At 41.3% G+C, this 23152-nt stretch overlaps 2 protein-coding genes across 4 annotated transcripts in view; one reads left to right on the forward strand and one right to left on the reverse strand.

The window, feature by feature from the left end:
- MRS2 (magnesium transporter MRS2) overlaps window positions 1-6584 on the forward strand; it is a 76938-nt gene extending 70354 nt beyond the window's left edge. The window contains exon 10 of one of the 2 annotated variants that reach the window (XM_077143755.1): window positions 6350-6584. In XM_077143755.1, coding sequence (XP_076999870.1) covers window positions 6350-6451 — 102 coding nt within the window. In that variant the 3' untranslated portion in view covers window positions 6452-6584. The remainder of the gene's footprint in view (window positions 1-6349) is intronic. The other variant, XM_077143757.1, reaches the window with a different exon arrangement.
- Window positions 1-23152, reverse strand: part of GPLD1 (glycosylphosphatidylinositol specific phospholipase D1) — a 63204-nt gene that overhangs the window by 14546 nt on the left and 25506 nt on the right. For both annotated transcript variants that reach the window (XM_077143752.1, XM_077143753.1), the window contains 8 exons: window positions 18460-18567; window positions 18213-18240; window positions 17976-18115; window positions 14624-14689; window positions 12367-12487; window positions 10184-10323; window positions 7966-8152; window positions 835-945 (listed from right to left, as the gene is read on the reverse strand). In XM_077143752.1, the coding sequence (XP_076999867.1) occupies window positions 835-945; window positions 7966-8152; window positions 10184-10323; window positions 12367-12487; window positions 14624-14689; window positions 17976-18115; window positions 18213-18240; window positions 18460-18567 (901 nt within the window). The remainder of the gene's footprint in view (window positions 1-834; window positions 946-7965; window positions 8153-10183; window positions 10324-12366; window positions 12488-14623; window positions 14690-17975; window positions 18116-18212; window positions 18241-18459; window positions 18568-23152) is intronic.

Raw genomic sequence — 23152 nt, forward strand, 5'->3', positions numbered from 1 at the left:
AAATAATCTCTGTCTTCCCCAAAAGGCTAGTAAATAGGCAATTTCCAACACAGCATCGAGAGTGCTACACTAGGGGAAAGCACAGGCTGCTATGCAAGGACAATGGCGCAGTCACCTAACCCAGGGGTTAGATAACACTTCCTGCAGAAAGTGGCATGACACCCCTAAAGAGAAAAAAAGGAGAAAGCTTTTTAGGTAGAGGGAGCTATATGAGTCAAGGCCCCAAAGAGTGAGAGTGTGATGGGTTCAGGACATTAGAAATTGTTTGAATGGCTAGAAGGAGAGCATAAGGAGGTAAGGGCAAGAGGTGAGCCTGCAGAAGGTCGCAGGCACAGGTCATGAAGGGCCTTTGGCCCCATGTCTCACATGGTGCTCAGATGTGTTATGCACTGCCATCATATGGCATGCACTTGGGGAGAGAGTCCTGTGGTCCCCAGGGCCAGGAACTCTGCTCCCTCGAAGAAAACAGAGGGAACAGGTTGGGGTCTGTACATGAAAGAAAAGATCCAGGAAAGCTACCTCTCTGCTGTGATTACAGGAACCTACAGATGAGTTGGAATTTCTGCCTCCCTTTATTCAAATTCAGAATCATGAGGGGTGGGTAACATAACCCCATGGAACTGGGAAACCGTGATGCCGAGATAGAACCAGCAAGGCAGGAAGAGGTGCTGCTGTGTAACCCGAGGTCGTATCAAGGACCCAAATGGGGCCCAAGGTCTTCTTTAGAGGCTCTATCCTGAACTGGCCTGCCCTCAGTGCTCCTTCCCTCCCACCCCATTCACCCAGCAGCAGGGAAATGCACCCCCAACCTGCCAAATACCCACCCTACCTTACCTTGTATGCAAGTTGCTCAGAGCCCACTGAGGGGGCTCCCACAGCCAAGTCAGGCACGCCATCCTTGTTAAAGTCCAAGATGGCCACAGCTGAACCAAACCGACCTGAGGGCTGAAGAGGCATGAGTTACCTTCCCCAGCTAGGCCACGACCTTCAGAAGAGCACAAAGGAAGAGGATGCTCAAGAGAGGAGTGGAGAGGTCTCAGGACCTCTCCAAGGGCTATGGAAAAACAGCACAGCCACCCATAACACCTCTGCAACACACCATAAACAGCTCTGCTCGAAGGGTATTTTTGGCATGTCCATCTGCTCTGAGGGGAAGATGAAGTGCCAGAAAATAGAGGGCTGGTTCTCAGGAGCTCTAGGTTTTTAGAAACAAGTCTGGTGTGCAACTGTACCCAACATCAGCAGCAAACTCCACTTAAAGCATATCTAAATTAACAATTAAATGACAGCAGCAACAACAGCTAGCCTTAGTTGAGTATTCAGTTGTTCTAGAACCACACTGTCCAGTATTGTGGTCACCAGTCACATGTGGCTATCACATTTACATTTAAAGTATTTAACAGTAATTAAAATTTAAAACTTCAGTTCTTCCATTTGGTAGCCACATTTCAAATATTCAATAGCCAAACATAGTTAGTGGCTACCATATTGGACAGCACAGATATAGGACATTTCCACTGTAGTGGAGAGTTCTACTGGGTGGCGCTGTAGAACACACTACTCTAAACACTTTATGTGAGTTAAGGTAGTCATTATCCCCACTTAACAGATGGAAAACTCAGTCCTAGCTAGGGACAATTTTCTTTCAAGGTGGATTTCCTAAATCTTTGTTCTCCTATTGCCTAGAATCAGCCTAAATCTAAAATAAATTTGTTCTTTTTTTTTTCAAAACTTACGTGAGAATGAATAGTCTTTCACAAGGTGACACTTGCCACATAACGCTCAAGTGCCAATATCCACATCTATTATTTGTTGGCCAATCTCTACACCCACATGTGATGGCATCCATAAACACTGTCCCTTGCTACAAAGTAGACACTTGATAAACAAGACAAAGCTGCTTGGGGACACAAAGCATGTTGGGGCAGGGTAGAGACTAACAAGTAGTCTCCTGAGGACTGGTTAATTTCATCACCACCAGCGGCACCATCAAGCGCTCCTGCCAGGTTAACCAGTCATTCCTAGAGTAGCCCAAAATTTCAGCATGGACTAGCACCTAAGCACACAGACAAGGACACAGGAAGGTTGGTAGCAGAACCAGGGCTAGAGCAACAGGATTCCCACCCCTCATCCATGCCTTCACCTGACCATCTCCAAGATTATCAAAGGTCACTGGGGGTGGGGGGTGGCGGTAGGGAGGACATGGGGCCACCTCCTTCCTTGTGGCAAGTGCTTCTGTTTTTGTTTGTTTTTTTGATAAATTTTTTATTTTGAAATAATTCCAAACTTTCAGGACATTTGCAAAAATAATACAAAACTCAATACAGAAAACTCCAACATACCCATCACTCAGGTCCACAATTTTAACATTTTTGCTATATTTGCTATATTCTATCTGTCCATCCATCTAGCAATCCATGTAACTATCGATCTGACTTTCTAAACATTTGAGAGTAGGTTGCATGCATCAGCCCTCCTTGAACATTAATACTTCCATGTATATTTGCTAAGAACCCAGATATTCACTTATGTAACCAGGCAAATGTGTAACCTTACATACTGGCCATTTCCCACACGTCTCAGGCCCAGGGCTCCTTTCATTGGAGCCTAAACTAGAGCATAAACCATCCTGCTTTTCATTTTTAAAAATATGTTCAGAACAGTGAGTAAAAAAGTATTTGCAAAGTCTCCTTGGGGGAATGGTGAGAAAGGGGGAAAATTCAACTTCCCCAAGTGGAGAATTCTTGATAGTCTCACAAGCAGTGGAGACAACCAAAGCAATAGGCTGAATCCCCAATCTTGGAGGTTGTTCATATGAAACTTAACCCCACAAAAAATAGGTCAAGCCAACTTAAAATTAGGCCTAAGAGTCACCCCCAAGAGAACCTCTTTTGTTGCTCAGATGTGGCCTCTCTCTCCAGCCAGTACAAAAAGCAAACTCACCACCCTCCCCCTGTCTACGTGGGACATGACTCCCAGGGGTGTGGACCTTCCTGGCAACATGGGACTAGAAATCCTAGAATGAACTGGGACTTGGCATCAAAGGACTGAGAAAACCTTCTTGGCCAAAAGGGGGAAGAACAAAATGAGACAAAATAATGTGTCAATGGCTGAGAAATTCCAAACAGAGTAGAGAAGTTATCCTGGAGGTTATTCTAATGCATTATATAAATATCACCTTTTTAGTTAGGGTGTAATAGAGAGACTGGAGGGAACTGATATTTCGCAAGCAGTGGGGACAACCAAAGCAGTAGGCTGAGCCCTCAATCTTGGGGTTCACCCCTATGAAACTTATTCCTGCAAAGGAAAAGCTAAGCCTACTTATAATTATGCCTAATAGTCACATCCAGAAAGCCTCTTTTGTTGTGCAGATGTGGCCTCTCTCTCTAAGCCAACTCCGCAGATGAATTCACTGCCCTCCTCCTTCCTTACATGGGACATGACTCCCAGGGATGTAAATCTCCCTGGTAATGTGGGACAGGACACCTGGGGTGAGCCAGGACCTGGCATCATGGGACTGAGAAAGCCTTCTTGACCAAAAGCAGGGAGAGAGAAATGAGACAAAATAAAGTTTCAGTACCTGAGAGATTTCAAACAGAGCTGAGAGATTATGCTGGAAGTTATTCTTATGTATTATATAGATATCCCTTTTTAGTTTATGGTGTATTGGAGTGGCTAGAGGGAAGTACCTAAAACTGTTAAACTGTGTTCCAGTAGCCTCGATTCTTGAAGATGATTGTATCAAGATATAACTTTTACAATGTGACTTCATGATTGTGAAAACCTTGTGTCTGATACTCCTTATATCCAGGATATGGACAGATGAGTAAAAAAAAAAAAAATTATAAAAAAACAAATAATGGGGGGACTAAAGGGTAACAAATAGGGTAGATTGAAATACTGGTGGTCAATGAGAGGGAGGGGTAAGGGGTATGACTTTTTTCTTTTTATTTCTTTTTCTGGAGTGATGTAAATGTTCTAAAAATGATCATGGTGATGAATATACAACTATGTGATGATGCTGTGAGCCACTGATTGTACACCATGTATGGACTGTATGTGTGTGAAGATTTCTCAGAAATATTTTTAAAACCAAAATAGCATAGAGGGTAGCATACTAGTGGTCTATGAGGAGCCTTAGAGAAAGGGAGGCTGCAAAAAAAAAAAAAAAATCCAAGTTTCAATAAAATATACAAAGGAAATAATGGCCCAGGCAGAGGAGAAACTTAAAGCATTAGAAACTATCAATGAAGAGGATCAGACCTGGGACATTGCAGACAAAGAGTTTTTAAAAATGATCCTAAGTATATTCAAAGAGCTAAAGGAAAACATAGACAAAGAACTTAAATCAGAAAAACAAATGAAAAGAAGAGGATATATAAAAAGAAAAAATAGCAGAAGACAAAAAAGAAGATATCAATGGAGAGATGGAAATTATGAAAAGGAACTGAAAAGAGTTGAAGACCACAGTAATAATTCCTCAGAGGGCTTCAACAGCAGATTGGAGCTAACAGAAGAAAGAATCTGTGGACTTGAAGATAAGACCATTGAAATCATCTGGTCTAAGGAATAGAAAAAAAAAGAGTGATGAGAAATTAACAGAACCTGAGGAATCTATGGGACACCATCAGGCATATACATTGTGGGAATCCTAGAAGAAAGAAAGGAGCAGACAGACTATTCAAAGAAACAATGACCTGAAAACTTCCCAAATTTAACGAAAGATGCAAATATACACATCCAAACTGTGCAATGAACTTCAAACAGGATAAAACCAAATAGATCCATTCTGTGCCATGTTATAATCAAATTGTCAAATGCCAAAGATAAAGAGAAAATTCTGAAAGCTACAAGAGAGAAGCAATGCATCACATACAAGGGAACCTCAACAAGCTAAAGTGCCACTTTCTTGTCTGAAACCATGGAGACCAGAAGGCATTGGGAAGACTTATTTAAAGTGATGAAAGCAAACTGCCAACCAAGAATTTTATATCTGGCAAAACTGCCTTTCAAAAATGAGGAAGTGATTAAGACATTCCCAGATAAACAAAAGCTGAGGGACTTTATCACCTCTAGACTGGCCCTCTAGGAAATACTAAGGAGAGTTCTGCAAAGGAAAGGACACTAGACAATTGACTAAAGCCACATGAAGAAATAAAGATCTCTGGTAAAGATAATAACACGGGTAAATTTAAATAACAGTATTTTTATATTTTGGGTTTGTAACTCCACTTTTTATTTCCTACAGGTCTAAAAGGCAAATACCTATAATGTAATGATAGCAGTTTTGGACAAATGAATAAACATGTGATGTGTGACAAGAAATACATAAAGGTGGGGGGACAGAGGGGCATAAGAACACAGTGTGGGTATATTGTGGAAGTTAAGTTGGCATCAAAGCAAACCAGACTGTTACAGATGTAGGATGTTAAAGTTAAGCTCTGCGATAACCATAAAAAAAACACACCAGAACATGCAAACCTAGAAAGAAGAGTGCAGGTTAGCAGGTGTGGGGCAGGGGAGATGGAGAATTAATGCTAATGGGTGTAGGGTTTCAGTTTGGGGAAAAGGAAAGTTCTAGTAAATCCATTACTAGATTGGCAGGAAGGGGACTACGATGTCGTGAATGTGGTTAATCCCACTGAGTGGTGTGCTTGGGATGGGAAGATTTATGTTGTATATATGTTCCCACAATTTAAAAAAAAAAAGGAAGAAAGGGAAACTAAAGAAATAATGACAACTAAATGTGATATGTGATACTGGATGGGACTAAGGCTGGAGGAGAAAAGGCTCAGATGGACATTATTAGGACATAAGAAAAAAGTGGAATAGAAAATGCAGGCTCTCTATCCATACTAAGTTTCTTGATCTTGATAACTGCACTTAAGGTGCTTATGTGCAGTTATCAAGTGCAAGGTTAAGTACATATCTTTGTTTGTAGGAAGTGTGCATGGAAGTAGTATGTGTTCAAGGAATATTATGTGTGTGTGTGTGACCTACTTGCACGTTTAGAAGATAGGTGGATAGATGGACAGACAGATGATGGGCAGACAGACGGAATGGTATGGGAAAGGTGGCAGAATATTAAAATTGGTGGATCTGCAGTGACTGGAAAGGTATTTGCAAGAATGGTGAGAACGGGGAGAAATTCAACCTCCCCAAGCTGAATTCTTGATATTCTCACAAGCAGTGTGGACAACCAAAGCAATAGGCTGAGTCCCCAGTCTTGGGGTTTGTTCATATGAAACTTAACCCCACAAAGGATAAGTCAAGTCTACTTAAAATTTAGGCCTAAGAGTCACCCCCAAGAGAGCCTCTTTTGTTGCTCAAATGTGGCCTTTCTCTCCAGCCAACACAACAAGCAAACTCACCACCCTCCCCCGTCTATGTGGGACATGACTCCCAGGGGTGTGAACCTTCCTGGCAACGTGGGACAGAAATCCTAGAATAAGCTGAGACTCAGCATCAAGGGATTGAGAAAATCTTCCTGACCAAAAGGGGGAAGAGTGAAATGAGACAAAGTGTCAATGGCTGAGAGATTCCCGAGTCGAGAGGTAATTCTTACGCATTAAATAGATATCACCTTGTTATTCAAGATGTAATGGGGAAGGTGGAGCGAACTGCCTGAAAAAGTAGAGCTGTATTCCAGTAGCCATGTTTCTTGAAGATGATTGAATAATGATATAGCTTTCACAATGTGATTGTGTGATTGTGAAAACCTTGTATCTGATGCTCCTTTTATCTACCTTGTCAACAGATGAGTAGAACATATGGAATAAAAATAAATAATAGAGGGAACAAATGTTAAATTTAGTTTGAAATGCTAGTGATCAATGAAAGCGAAGGGTAAGGGGTGTGTATGTATAATCTTTTGTTTTCGTTTTATTTCTTTTTCTGTTGTCTTTTTATTTCTTTTTCTAAATTGATGCAAATGTTCTAAGAAATGATGAATATGCAACTATGTGGTGATATTGTGAATTACTGATTATATATGTAGAATGGAATGATCATATGTTTGTTTTCATTTGTTGTTAATTTTTTTAATTAATAAAAAAATAAATAATTAAAAAAATTTTTTTAAAAATTGGTGGATCTGGCTACTGGAAGGATGGAGGCATGCTGGAGTTCTCTGTATGGGGTTTGCATTATTTTTGCAACTCTCCTGAGAGTTTGAAATGATTTTGAAATAAAAACTGGTGTGAAAAATGGGTTAAAGTATTTCCAGTGTGCCAACTTATTTTCTATTTATAGCAAAAGGTTAGGTGGCATGACCTGGGCAAGAACCGCTACTTCAATGTTCAGGTCCCAGCAGCCAGTGCCAGGATAGTGTCGGCAAAGGCCCACGTTCCTCAGGAACACATTGCTGCCAGAAGCACTGAGGCCCAGTACCCTCCCGGTTCCTAGGACCCAGACAGGAGCCGAGGCTCAGGGCACACGAGGGGCCGTGGCCAGGTGTCGTGGAGTGTCCTGGTGAGCAAAGGAGGGCCAGCTGAACAAAGTCCAGAGTTTAGTTCAAATTAGTGTACCGATGTTGGGTTCTCATTTTTGACAAATATACCATAGTTATTTAAGATGCTAATACAGGGGAAACTGGGTGAGGGGGCTGCAAGGACTCTCTCTGTACTATCGTTGCAACTGTCTGCTAACTCTAACATTCATACAAAATAGGACATTTATATAAAAAAGGAGGGTTTGTGTTATCAAGAAACCACACCCTGGTCGGCCATTCAAAGCAGTTCTAAGTAGCAGGTGCATTTGTGAAGATGGTAAACTAAACATTCAGGTTAATAATAAAATGAGGTAAAATGAAGCAGATGTCTCAAACATGGAAGGTGTCACCTACATGTGAGGCACCAGCCATTGTGACTGTAACTATTCCTATTACTGGTCATTCGTTCCGGAGAAGTTGCCACCCAACGCGCGGGTGACAGACCACGGAGAGAGAAAGCGCGACAGGTGCCTCACCTGGGAGCCCTCCAGGATCCTACCCGCCTCCTTGTCCAAGTCCAAGTCCACGGGGGGCAAGCCCAGGTCGTTGCCGTACAGGAGGTACACGCGCCCGATCTGCACGTGCCCCGGGCGGCTGTAGCCCGGGGCCCCCACCACGAGGTCCCCGAACCCATCCTGGTTGAGATCCGCCGAGGCCAGGGCCCTGTAGGGAAGAGGAGGGCCCACTGCAGTAGCCACCAGCACGTGGGCACAACTGCCGCCTGCCTCTTTCTCTCCTTTCTAGAAAGTTAAACACTTTAACTTTCTCTCGCTGATGTTCCCAATTGGAATGACCACTGGGATTCTTCATGCTGAGGCTGTAATCTGTTCGTGTGATTTGCAGTCCCACTTTCAGAGAAAGACACGCTGGGCCAGTCAAGGCCTCTAGGCAACTCTGGGCAAAGTGAAATGCATCCTACAGAACCCAAAGAAGCCAAAACACAATCTTGGGCTCAGCCTAAGAACAGAGGGAAAAAAAAATCGAAAAAAAAAAGACCAACAACCAATTTTAAAATGGGCAAAGGACTTGAATGGACATGTCACCAGATAAAATATACAAAAACATATATATACAAATGGCATTAAGTACATGTAAAATACATATAAAAATGCTCAATGCCATTAACCATCAGGGAAATGCAACCCAAAACCATGATGAGAACACTTCACACCCTCTAGGATGGCTATTAATTTTTCAATGGGGAAATAAGTGTTGGCAAAGAGAAATAAGAACCCTTGTGCATTGCTGGTGGGAATGTAAAATGGTGCTGTCACTATGGTAAAAAGGTTGGTTGAATTTTCAAAAAGCTAAACATAGAATTACCTTATGACCCAGAATTCTATTTCTAGGCATACATCCACAAGAACCAAAAGTAAGGACTCAAACAGGTACTTCCACACCAATGTTCATGGCAGAAATATTCACATTCTAGAAAAAGGGAACAATCCTATTGCCCACTGACAGATGAATATTATTCAGCCATAAAAAAGGTATGACGCTCTTGATACGTGCTGCAACATGGATAAACCTTGAAGTCATCATGAACTAAGCCAGACACAAATGGACAAATACTGCATCATTCCACTTACATGAACTATCTAAAACAAGTAAATGCATACAGACAGAAAGTAGATTAAAGGTTACAGGGACTAGGGGAGGAGAAAATGGGGAGTTATTGCTTAACAGGCAGACTTTCTGTTTGGGGTCCCGAAAAACTCTTAGTAATGAATGATGCTAATGGCAGCACAGTATTGTGAATACAATTAATAACACTGAAGTATATACTTAAAATGGTTAAAATAGGGAATTCTGAGCTATATCTATATCTACATCTATATCACCACAATGAATGAATGAATAAAGAAAAGGAAAAGGAATGGATGGCAGAAGGTATGAATAAGAGAAGAGCCATTTTCTAAATGCTGTGATTCCTGGCAAGATGGTCCAGACACACCAGTGGAGAAGTTCATGTTCTCTCCTCTGCCGAGGCTCAATGCTGGCTAGGAATGGGCACCCAGGAAGCACTTCTGGAAGGTGGCCCCTCTCGGTGCATTAAGCCCAGTAGAAGGCCTTGTTTTTTGTGTTTCTTTTTGAAGGCCTTGTTTTGTACCTTTCAGAAAGGAGGCCAAGAAGAACCATTTTTCACAAGTGAAAGGTCAGTAAAGGCAGTATTTACTTCCCACTTCTCTGTGCTAGAGCTGAATGCATTCATGGCCCAAGAACGGGCTCTCAGTAAATTGTTCCAAGGAATGCACTATGGGTTAGGTTTAAGAAACTTGCTCTCTTTTGAAAATTATCATGGCGTACAGACATTTACCATAGCAAGTCAGAATATTCAAGTCACTATAGTAGCTTCCTATGGTATAATGGGAATCCCTTACATCCTTTTAATCTTCCAAAAGAGTCTAAAATAAAACAGTTCCATGAGCATTTGAAGCATTATAAATGAATAGTCCATAACCCCCGTGTTGTGATTATTTAACAAAGTGAAGGCTCCTTGTGTTTAAACATATTGTGACCAGCTGTAAAGAGATGGTTTCATCCTTATAATAATTTAACCACTAGATTGATGTTTTTGTGGATGATGAACTCATTGGAATACAATAGGTACCAACTATTTAAAACATTTGTCAAAGGATGGAATGAAACTGACAGTGACGGAAACACTCGCAAATAACCTACATGCATACCTACCAGCCAAGTCTCGCGTAGGGAAGTGACAAGAAATAAGATGATGAGGGGCTGGAGACATGCTTAGGGGGCTGCTGGGAACTGCCCGCAAACACTGTCAATATGTTCCTTTCCAAAGCCTGGTACATAAACGATAAGGGACCCTGAAATAAAGGAATAATTGCAGACAGGTAAAGATAAAGCATAAGTCACAAAGCTATTGTTTCTGGTCAAGATACCGGGCTTTGGGAAAGGAAATGAATTTTTCCTAGAAACCGAAACATTGATTTCTATCCACAAAAAGAGGTCACTTAGGATAGGCGGTTAGGCGAGGAAAATCACCACTGCCCACATCCGTAGCGAGACAGTAAAGCCATAGTCCAGCCCAACAGGGCAAACATTGGAAGAAAATTAGTTGGGGCCTCACCTGAGCTGGTCAGGACTGTCCATACTAATTTACAGAACCTAACTGGAAAAAATATATACATATATGTACTAAAATTTTTAAAAACAGAAGTCACAGTTCCATCTAGAACTCTAATTATATTTGTAGATCTAGGAACCAGAAGTATACCAGAATGCCAAAAAACAGGCTTCAAACCAAACCCAAATTGAAAAGCTACTGTGTTTGCTTCAAGTCCCAAGGTGCCAGGCAGGTATGACATGTGGTCTACAGCATGACAGAAGCTACAGGCTAGAGAATTTGGGGGACAAGTAGCCCTTCAGCTTGGGATGCTGGATTGTTCTCAACATGGTCGTTGTGGAGACACAAATGCATGCTGGACTAGCCCTCAGAGATCTGGCCAGTCATTAGATCCCTCTAGGTGCAAGGGACCCAGCTCTAAATCCATCCAAGGGTGACATGAGACCAAACGTGGCTCCCCAGGCATGCCCCAGAGCAGAAGTGGCTCAGAGCTACAGGACAGCCTGCAGGGCTCAGACCCCGGAGGGCACGGGGTTATGAGGACCTGTGGGAGGGACCAGGTTTTCTGCTTCCCCCACTCTATGCCTTCCGGCAGCCTGTACATCCTAACTGCCCAGCTCTAGCTTGCTCAGTCATCCGGGAAGCATTTAGTGAGCTGCCTCTGTGTGCCAGGCAGCATGAGAGGCCTTGGGAAAGTCCCTCCCTTACACTCCTTTGCAAAGAAAACAGATGCAGATAGAAATAGTTGAACAAAATGATATGTTCCAAAGTGATAGAACTTCCCTCCAAAGTCATAGAAGTTCTTAGATCCAGGGCCAGCTATATAATTGGTGCAAAATGAAAATGTAAAGCCGTTTTCTCAGAAGGTATTACAAATCTTAAAGAACAGCAGTAGCACATCAGCCCAGGTGTGGGGCCCTTCCAAAGGGCAGGTCCCTGGGTGACTGCACAGGCCACACGCCCACAAGGCTGGCCCTGCCAACGTCCCTGCCCATCTCCCGGAGACCCTGACCACAAGGCTGTCTGAACCCTTCTCCTGGTATTTAGAGCCCTCCACAAGCCAGCACCTACTAACTCTCCCAACCCTCTCAGACTTGCTTGTATCCTTTGTCTTGTGTTCCAGTCAAACGAGATTCCTCCCAGATTTCCAAACCTCCTGAAACTTTCCTAACACATTGCCAAAAACATCCTCGGCAACTGCTGAAATCCTCTCTACTGTTCAAGGCCTAACTCAGATGCCACTTCCTCCATGAAGCCTTCTCCAAAAGCAAAAATCAATTTCCTACTATCTAACCATCCCCTCCACCTTGGATATCCCATGGTATTTGTTGCATTCTACCCACATAATGGTAATTTGTGTATTTATCTTTTCATCCTTACAAGACTGAAATTTCTTCAAGGTCAGAGTCGCTTTCCTTATCCTATATCCCCAATAGAGTGTCTTTCACCTAAAAGATGCCCTGTCATTCCAACGGTATCCCTGGGTCTCTACATGGTGAGCCTTCAATATCGCCAACATGCTTTAGACTTGGGTCCCACAGGCTTGGCCTAGGGGCCAGGGCTACCATGGCCACCACTGGACTTGCCAGATGCCACTGAGGCCCAGACTCCCAGGTCAGGGCATCCCTGAAACAAACCAGATTTGGAGGCCAGAGGTATTTGCTGGCCTGAGACATGCGTTGGTGACTCTCGATGGATGATTAAATCCCCAATGACTGTACAAAACAAGATATCACAGCAGCAGCATTTTCCTCTTTCTCTGTTAACAGCAGAAAATTCTTACTTGGGTCCAGGAATCCACACTAAAGAACACTCCTCTCTCTGTGTAGCTTATATTTCTTTCAATATCTTCAGTTAGGGATACAGTTGAATTTCTATGAAAATCAATCTTCTGCCCTTTTGAGCTGTTGGAAAGAGAGAATGATGAAATGGTTAAGACTGAGAAAACAACCCATCCCCTGATAACTGAATTGGAGTACATATAGTCAAATTAATCACAGGTTAAAAGGATATAAAATTTTAATAACTGAGAGCTGAAAGAACACCACCACAGAAAACAAAATTTTAGAATACCCTCCATAGGAGAGTCCACAAAAATCTTTTAGTAAACATGTTTCCAAGGTTTAAAAGATGAATCTTATAAGAAATGATATTTCTTCTAGCCTCAGCATTCTATAATGGGAGTAAAAGGCTTGAATTTCTCCGAGATTTCTAAAAGTAAAGATTATTTTAATGTTTCACATAGAAGGTCAAGAGACTGGTCTATAGCTCGTTGGGAAACTGGCATATGGGCTTACTGATATAACTTTATATGCTGGAATTAATTACACAATAAAAATACATTTTCATGAAGATGGTATGATACTATACTTGGAAGATCCTGAGAAATCTATAGCAAAGTTACTTGAACTAATAAACAAAATCAGCAAGGGGTGGGAAATAAAAAAAAGTACATTTCAGATTCAGATACTTTCCCCACCCTTACATAAATCAGATACTTAGAAGGGTCAGACAGTCTTTAGAAATGATTGAAGGGTTGGGAAGGCAACAGAAACAACTGAAAGGGGTCCCATTGTAGAGAGAAAGGATTCTGACAGTGTAGAAATAAACCCAATCTACAGGTGTTCAATTCAATTTTTTAAAATCTACCTAATTCAAATAAAATTACATAATGAGGATTTAAATGAACACTTCCTAAAATTATTCAGTTCTTCAAAAGCTCCCTCTCACCTTAGTAATAACCTCTGTTTGAGTAACTAGTACCCTAAATATCTCAGTTAAAACATTACTTCTTCAAGGAAGGCTCTCCTGCTCTGTGTTAGAGCCCCAGAATGCCCCACACTTTTCCTTCATAACACTTACAATATTTACAAATCCTTCTTCAGTGCTGACACCTGCTAACCTTTACACTCTACGAGAGTAGGAACTATTTTTGTCTCATTTACAATGGCATCTCAAGTGCCTGAATTAATTGCTGGCACCTAATGATTAATAAATATTTATTAAATGAATGAATGATTGGTGGTTGGTACCTGAGTCTAGCAGGGTAAGCTATTGTTCTTTTTTTCAATTTTTATTGATAAAACCAAACAACATACAAACACAAACATTCTAACATATGAACATCCCATACTTGGTTAACAATCAATGGATCACAATGATATTCTGTATATTTGAATATACACATAGTTGTATATTCATCGCCATGATCATTTCTCAGAACACGTACATCACTCCAGAAAAAGAAATAAGAAAAAGAAGAAACTCATACATAGCAAACCCCATACCCCTCCCTCTCATTGACCACTAGTATGTCTGTCTACCCAATTTATTTTAACATTTGTTCCCCCATTTACTTATTTTTAATCCATATGTTTTACTCATCTGTCCATATCATAGAAAAAAGGAGCATCAGACACAAGGCTTTCACAATCACAGTCACAGTGCGAAAACTATATAATTATGCAATCGTCTTCAAGAAACATGGCTGCTGGAACACAGCTCTACATTTTCAGGCACTTCCCTCTAGCCTAATATACCTTAAACTAAAGGGGGGTATCTGTATAATGTGTAAGAATAACCTCTGGGATATAACCTCTCGACTCTTGTTTGAAAACAAGCTATTTATTAAAATACAAATGAGGTCTTCTTCCACAGAAATCACTGCTGTCTTATTGCTAAATATTTTTTCAGGGTGAAATTTGGACAAAGTTTATGAGTAAAAACAGTAATAACAACAGTAATCCTAATGTAACTGCCATTTTGTGAGCAACTTACTATGCGTCAATTGCTTTATATCTGTTTGATACACATGATCCCTGCCATCACTCTGGGAGTGATGCATATGTGTATTTTTTTCCATTTCACAGAAGGAGGAAGCCATAACTCAGGAAAAAAAAATCACACATAGTTGTAAATGGCAGAGCTGGAATTTTAACCTATATCTGTTTGTCTGCAAATGCCACGCACTCAACATCTACAAGAAACCACCACTGGCTGGAACGCTCTTCTCCTAATGCCCGCTTTTAGAATCCACTTACCCGTAGCTAATGTTTTGCCGGCCTCCACATGCTATGAAGAGAGGGTTCTCAGGTAGGGTGCAGTCGCTGGGGAAAGAGTCAAACGAATTAGGCATCTTTCTTCCTTCTTTCCAAGCATGAACTTGACTGAGAATTGGTGGAGCATTTCACCTGCAGAAGGCCTAGCTTCGAGCTGCTCATCACCAATCCACACAGGTCCCCCAGGGCCCAGGGCCTTCTAGCATGGGGCGGGAAGCTGCAGGCGGTGGTCTGACGATGTGGACTGTCCCACATCAACGTCCCCCCAGACTCACAGCCGTCCTATCCCCTCCCCGCCCACTTTGCAGGCCCATGCAAACTCCAGGCGCCTTCGAGCCTGTGAAAGAAACCAGCACCTAACTGTATGGCCTTCTGCCCACCAGTGCCCACTTAAGCCCGAGAGGGCCTAAGACATGTAGCTTTTGGTCAGGGCCTTTACCCCTAACTCTGAACCGAAGCATCAGGGGAGCAGGTATCACTTTGGGGCCATCTTTATTTTAAGAAAAAGGCTATTTTTAAGGAGAGGAAGGTTTGCAGGAGCTCCCCGAGGGAGGCAGTAGAAAGGCCAGGAGCTTGGAGGCGGGACGGACCAATTGCTGGGAGAGAGATTCCACAGAGGAGGGAGAAAGAAGCTAGAGACAAATTTTTCCTGTCCAAGTCTTTCTCAGGGCCAGCCTAAGAAATTCATGGCAATTTCTGCCTTGCTAAATGAGGACAGAGATCAAGAGACAAGAGAAGTAGGTTCCTTCCCAATTATTTCCTTCTAATTAAAGGATATCAGCTACCCATCTTCCCTTAGCTATGTGAAGAACCAAATAAAAACAAACATTAAAAACTGTTCTCCATTTAAGGATCATTACCCATGGATTATAGAGAACAAGTAAAGGCAGGTCACTCACCCAAGCAGGGTTACATGTTACGCATCTTCCCCATATAAACTTAACCTCCTTCTCAGCATAATTACAGTGCTAACAGCCAACACTTATTAAGTGGTTATTACATGAGATCTCTTTAAATGAGAGATGGCATTTACTCCTCACGACAATGCTATATAATAGGGACAGAATTATTAGCATCCCCATTTTAAAGACGGGGAAACTAAAGCTTAGGGAGGTTTAACAACCAGCTCCAGAGAATTCAGAGCAAGTTGTTAAACTTGCAAGAGGCTGACTGGCAGGTCTCTTAAATTCCAAAGCCCCAAATTCTCACCACTGCGTTGGCATGCACCCAATAATCCACAGCCACAGAAAGAGGGTGGATTTTATTTGAGGTCTATTTGGCTATTAAAAATGGCCTTCATTGACAAATGGATTGCTTATTCATGCCAAATTGTTACTTACCAAGTCTTAAAAACAACCTTAATATTTGCCAGGTTAAAATAGAATTTGTCTTCAAAGGATATATGTATTTTTTGCTTTCTTTTTAACATTTTTTATTGTGAAATATAACATATACAAAAAAGCAGTATATTTCAAAGGACTCTGTAATAAGTAGTTATAGAACAGATTTCAGAGTTTGGTATGGGTTACAGTTCCATAACTTTAGGTTTTTCTTTCTAGCTGCTCCAAGACACTGGAGACAAAGAAATCTCCATCTAATGATACAGCAGTCGCACTCATTCGTTAAATCCTATCTTCTCTGTTATAATTCCACCTTCTCCTTCGATCCTCCTCCCAATCTTTAGGGGTATTTGGGCTCTGCACAACTAAGTGAGGATAAAGTGAGACATGGATTGTTGACTTTGGACATTATCCATGATGCTCAATGGATGGAGGTGGCTGAAGGATACACTGACCGAAAAGCAGAAGGGCAAACTGTGGTGTGTATATGATGGACTATTGTGCAGCTACAGAAAGGAACAAGGAACGTTGCATGTAAGGCACGCAATGAGATAAATGAAACTTTGAGACATTATGTGGTGCAAAATAAGTCAGAAACAAAAGAACAAATATTGTATGGTCTCTTTTAGAAGATAGTTATAAGAAAACTGGGGCCTGGATTGTAAGCTCTTACAGCAGTCACATTTAGTCTGGAGCTGTAAATGTTATTTCTAGATTTTGAGAGGCTGTGCTGTATGTGTATAACCTGGTCTCTCCCTGTAACTTTGGGTACCTGTGTGACATCTTAGACTCAGAGTTGGAGTTCTACATCTCTGAAAGCCAGCATTGCTACATACAACAACAATTAAAGAAACAGAAAGAGAGATCAAGCTTTCAATTAGAGAGAAGAAAGAAATTTCTTTTAAATATAAAATTAGGCTTAACAATATTTGACTATTAGCAAATGTTTATAAGGGTAAAGGAACATCATCCAGTGTATACTATTTCAGAGCCTGTTTGGGCCATGCGGACGTCTATATACCCAGCCTTTCTGCGACCCTTACCTGGCACAGCCCCCAGGCATAGGTCCTACCCACAGGGCCCCTCTCCACCTTTTCCACTGCTCTGGCTGCTGCTTAAGCTCCCCACGTGCCCTTTCGGGCATCAGACACTGCTTCAGATGTTTCCTACTCAACTCCCCACCCTGCTTCTCGTGATTCAGCAGTGGGGAGGGACAGCACTCTCAGGTATATGGTGGCACTTGAGCTCCGAGAAAAACCTGGGAGAGGCTAAGGATCATTCAGGCTGAAGAGGTGACAATCCCCGTCTACGCTGACCTAGAATCCCCGAGTCTCTCTGACACTCTTCTTGGCACACTGAGGAAAAGAAAAGCAGCTGTCCCATCTGGACTGAACGTCAAGTTTTGCAGAAGGCTATGCCTTACAAATGCATCCATTCCTGGCTCTAACGAAGTGTGGGAGAGATGGAGAGAAGTATTTGGAGTTCTCGTTTTTTCTGTCCTTTTAGTTTTAGGGGAAGTGCCCTTTGAAAGCCTTGAACCCTGGGAGGTCAATGGGGTGTGTGGGCTTACCCCGCCCCCGCCACCATTACTGGCTGCAGTAAAAGCACAGTGGCTGGAGCCACTGCAGAGCCTGTGGGGGGCTGGCACTCAAGCTCGCAGCTTGTGTTCTCCCAAAAGGAAACAAACAGAGGTCCAGCTGTGGAAGCTGATTCCTTCCCAGCTAAGCCATTTCTTGCAGACCACGAAATCTGCACTATCTACCTCTCTATCCCGAAAACACGGGAGACATCAGCAGCTCTAATTTGATGGGAATGTTAAGATTTTGAGATGACCATGTTTCCATTCTTTTCCTCCTTAATTAGGTTAGGATAGCACCTCGTGAGATTTTTTTTTATTACTGTTATTTGATCAGTTGGAAACCCTGGGAGTTATGTTGGAGAAGAAGGTGGCAAGGCAGAGAGCGATTGGTATAAGAAAGAGAGTAATAATTCACCTGGTGCCATTCTCTAACATAAAGCTTGTTAGATGGTAAATCTTGGTGGACCAATATGCCATGTCATCCAATCCTCCAAGGAAATAGTCCTGGAATTGTTCTACCAAAAATGGAGACTTCTTAGAATAAGTGGGATAAAGCTACAGCAGAGAGAAAGAAAAGTAAATAAATCAGGTTCTATACCTGGTATCTGTATAACCTTTAACGTAAGAGCATTTATAAAATTAAAGCACTTACCTTGGAAACAGCTAACATCTCACCATACCTGCAACACAAACAACAATTTGACTCTGAGCGGTGTTTTCTACAGAGAAATGAAGCAAATAATGAAGAAAAAGCTCCCTCAACTTATATCTGCTGCCTTTGAAGGAGTAAAATCCACATATCTTAAACTCTCGGGACACTGAGACATTGAAAAGTGTACTAGTGAAGTTATACTTTTAAAATAAAATCAGCTGCGAAGTTTTCTCTGGGTTACACTTACATTCCCAAGAACTGAAGATACGAACAGTCAACAATTACATTTTTGGTGATGACTTCTCGGCCATAGAGTTTCTTATAAATTCCCAACAGATCTTTGACAGGTACATACCTAAGAAATACATTAGAATAAACTGAGTTGTTTTCATTATGAAGCTGAAGATAACAGCAATAATAATTACAAGAACAGCAGAAGCAGCAGTAACAGGAGCTAACAGTTATTCCAAGATTATTATGTGCCCGACTCTCCAAGGGGCTTTACATACACTATTTATTAATCCTACCAATGACTCCAGCATAGTTAGTACTATCGTATTCTCATTTTACATAAGAAGAAACTGAGGCACAGAAAAATTAAATAGTTTTTCCAAGGACGCAGAGCACGCAACTTGTTCCTTAATTAAATATTTATGAAAGTACATTCTAAGACAGGAAACTATAAGCACAAGAGGGGTATTTAATGTTTGTGAATTCAGAGTTCAAGAACAATTTAAAAGATTAGATATTCTCTTTAGTGGAATTAAACTCAAATCCAACTCCTTATCCTGACACCCCAGTCTGAGAGTACACAGTATAAAGCAAATGAAGAGAATTCTAAGTTAGGCTTTTGATCCACAGCTACTAGTTGTTTCAGATGGAAGAGAAGCAGCATCTTAAATATTAGGCTTATACTGAATCATCTTTTATCTTACTTTCAAAGTCTTCAGAGTATAAAAGATAAGGCTCACAGCCAAGAAAACCTGATTTTAATATATTTATAAGGAAAAGCTATTGAGATGTTCATTTTTCATTTTATAAGAGCTCAAAAATGGCCCTCCTAATAAAAATAACTTAAAAAACTAGACAAAATAACAAAAATATATTTTTTTAATGAATCATTAAGCAAACAAGAAAGCGAAAAATCTCCAAAGACCAACAACAAATGGAAAGTGGAAACCTTGGGTGGTAAGCAAGTGAGAAAGCCAACTTTTGCCCTGAGGATCTCTGCCAAATCCTAGGAACCTGGAGTTTTAGGGATGGTGATGTGGGGTGCAGATAGAGTTTAGGAACCCCTCAAAGTGGCACAGCTCACAGGAGACTGAGACACAAAAGGCTACACTTTCCAATGAATATGAACTAGAAGTAAACCTACCATATAAATAAGGAAAGCAAAGAAATCTGCCTGTTGTGATCTTGGAAATGGGGAAGGAGAGAGAGAAAAAAATGTCTTTCCCTGAATTGTAACCACTGTCACATATGTTTTGTCCTACATTCACATTAGCTGTTTAAACAGAAAACCTTTAAGGGATGAATGTAACTTGAAGTGGTCCTGGATCAGTAGGCCTCAAGGCCAAGATGAATCCTCCCTGGAGGATGCAATTCTAACTCAAGCACCAACTAAAAAGAAGCACTGAAAATAATCAAAAGACGACCAGCGTAACGACAATCAACATCTGATAAAACAGACTTTAAGGCAACAAGCATTAGAAATAAAAAGAGTCATGATAAGAGGTTCAATTCACCAGAATAACAGACAATTTTGAAACCTGAATGTACCTAACAGTGTACCTTCAAAACATATATACAGCAAACCTTAGTAGAACTACAGGGAGAAATTGAAAAAATCCACCAAAATATAGGGGATGAATTTTAAGAAATCTCTGCCAGTAATTATTAGCTCAAACTGACAGGAAAATAAAGAAATAAATAGCACAATTATATAAGATTCAAACAGCAAATTTAACAAGTTTTAGCTAATGGCACATACAGAACTACACCAAAACTGGCAAATTAAAATTCTCTTCAAGCATGCATGGACTATTTACAAAAATTTGACCATATTCTAGGCCATAAGTCAAGACTCGACAAATTTCACAGGAAACCAAAGGCAGAGGGAAAAATAAATAAATATAAGAGTTCAAAGTAATGAAACAGAAAATGAACATGTAATAGAGAGTCAAAAAAAAAATGTTCACTCTTTAAAATAATAAAACTGAGAAATATTGCAAAGGATAATTATTTAAAAACATGAGAAGGCCGAATAAATAATGTTAAGGATAACAAAGGTAACACAAGTATAGGTAAAACAGGGTCACCAAAGTATCTAAGCACTTAGATCGAATGGGAAAGTCCAAGCAAAATACAACTTACAAAGCTCCTTAAAAAGAAACTGAAAAAATTAATAGTCCTATGACCATTAAAGAAGTTTAAAAATGCCCACAAAGAGAGAAGACCCCCAGGGATGAGTCTAGCCCTGGCACTGTGGTATCAACAATACCAAACTGACCAAAAGGGGGAAAAGAAGTAGAACACATAAGGTATCAGTGGCTGAGAGAATTCAAATACAGCCGAGAGGCTACTCTGGGGGTCACTCTTATACAAGCTTCGGTTAAACACTGCTACCTATCACAGCTTGCCAAACCCCAAACAAATTCTAAAGAACATCTAGGGTGTTACGTAAGATTCTACAAAAGTTCCATGCTCTAGGGTAACTTACCAGAAACCTACAACCTTCAGATGGGTCCCTGGACCAGATAAGTCCTGAAATGCAGAGGGGCCAGCCTCTCCAGGACATTAACTAGTTCCATCCCCCAAGCCATATTATTGATAGCCCCTCCCAATATGAAAAAGTTAGAATGGCCATACCCAAATACCCCTAAAGAGTAGGAGAAAGGTCAAAGGTGATGGTGGAGTTATAGAGAAGGTAGGGTTTAAACAAATGAGTATGATTACTGACTCATTATATTGATATTTCTTTTAGACTCCAGTATCTTAGCAGCTAGAAATAAAAACCTAAAATTGTGGAATTGTAACCCATATCAAACTCTGAAATCTGTTCTATGACTAATTGTTGCAGTGTACTTTGAAATTTATTGCTTTTGTATATGTTATTTTCCCACACACAAAAAAAAAAAGTTGAAAGAAAATTTTTTTTGAAAAAATTGATTTTGTCCCAGGCATGTACGGTTGATTTAGTATTAGAAAATTAATATAATTCACTACATTAACAGATTAAGAGAGAAACAATTAACTATCTCAGTGGATACAGAACAAGAGTTCAATACAATCTGAAATCAATTATGATTTAAAAGTTATTAACAAACTAGAAGTAGAAGGAAACTTCCTTAACCTGGATAAAGTTCTCGAAAAATGTATATGTGGTAATCATTACACTTAATGATAAAATTCTGAGATTCTCTTTAAGATCAGGAACACATTAAGTATGGAAAATATCACCACTTCTATTCAGACTGCACTAAGGATATTAGCCAGTGAGATAAGCCAAGAAAAAATAAAAGATATTAAGATTGAAAAGGAAAAGAAATACTATATATATGCTATATATATTTAGATTTATATATTTATATATATAGTAAATTCAAAAGAACCTCCAGATAAATTAGAATTAAGAAGACAGCTTAAAATTGTTGCTAGACACAAATTGAAATTAGAAAGTTATTTGCATTTCTATGTACCAGCAGCCAAGTAGAAAATATGACTTTAAAAAGCTACCATTTATAGTAGCAAGTAAAAATATAAAGTCTTTGAGACTAAATCTAATAAAACATATTAAGGACTTTGTGGAAAAAATTATCAAACTTTAGTGAAAGGTATTAGAAGATGACTATGAAAACATACGATATTTATGGATAAATAGATTGAAAAGTTGTCAGTTCTCCCAGTTTATCACTCAATAAAATTCTAATCACTATTCCAAAGTTTTTCTTGGAATATAACAACCTGACACCAAACTTTATATGAAAGTGTAAAGGCAAAAGAATAGACAAGGTATTTTTGAAGGAAAAAGGAACAAGGTGGGGAATTTTCCCTAATAGACATCAAGAGTTATTATAAGTGCCCTTCTCCCCTCTTTCTCCGCCGGCCCGCCGCGCGGCGCCCACACCCCACAGCAGCCGACCCGCCTGCCCTCCTTCTCCCCTCTTCCCCCTCCTGCTCCGGCGGCTCTCCAACCACCACGGTGCCTCTTCAGCCTTCACCGGCTCCTCCGCCACCAGCCTCGACAGCCTTGCCGCCCTCACCTTTCCTCCTCCAGAACAGCTACTGCGGGAGACAATACAGAGCAGCTCCCAGAGCCACGACGGAGATCAAAGGGACAGCGTACCCCATCCTGGAATGGCTGACTGTCTGGGAGAACCAGCTCCGGTGAGAACACCGAGGGACGCGGGCTTTCCTGGGCAGGACGGCAAGCGGCCGGAGTCCCTCCCTTCCTCCTTCCCAGGCCAGCTGGCAAAATTGGGCAGGCGGTCCCCTCAGGCCGCGGCGGCTGGCATCCCCACCACGCAAGGCCCCCCGGACCAACTGAAAGAGTTGGGTCAGAAATCCCCAGACTGCAGAGAACGGTGACCAGGGGGTCCCTTCCAAACACGTGACTCCCCGGTCCGGCTGGGAACAGTGCACTCTCCCGGGCTGCGACAGCTGGCACCCTTCCGCCACGCTTGGCGCCCCGGGCTGACTAGGAAATTTGGTTGGGCGCTCTCAAGTGCTGCGGCGGCCGGCGACCCTCCCCGCGTTCGGACCCCCGGGCCAGCTGGCACTCTTCCAAGATGCTTCGGCTGCCAAACCTCCCCTACAGCGAGAGTTTTCCAGAGTTAAAGGACCCACAGCAACTTTTACTGGTGGATCCCGTAGACAAACGTGTGCCATGAGTGCCACCTACTGGGCAGGATAAGAAAAACAGAACCCAGAGATTTCACAGA

This window comes from Tamandua tetradactyla, chromosome 25 (assembly GCF_023851605.1).
Source record: "Tamandua tetradactyla isolate mTamTet1 chromosome 25, mTamTet1.pri, whole genome shotgun sequence".
Classification (NCBI taxonomy): domain Eukaryota; kingdom Metazoa; phylum Chordata; class Mammalia; order Pilosa; family Myrmecophagidae; genus Tamandua; species Tamandua tetradactyla.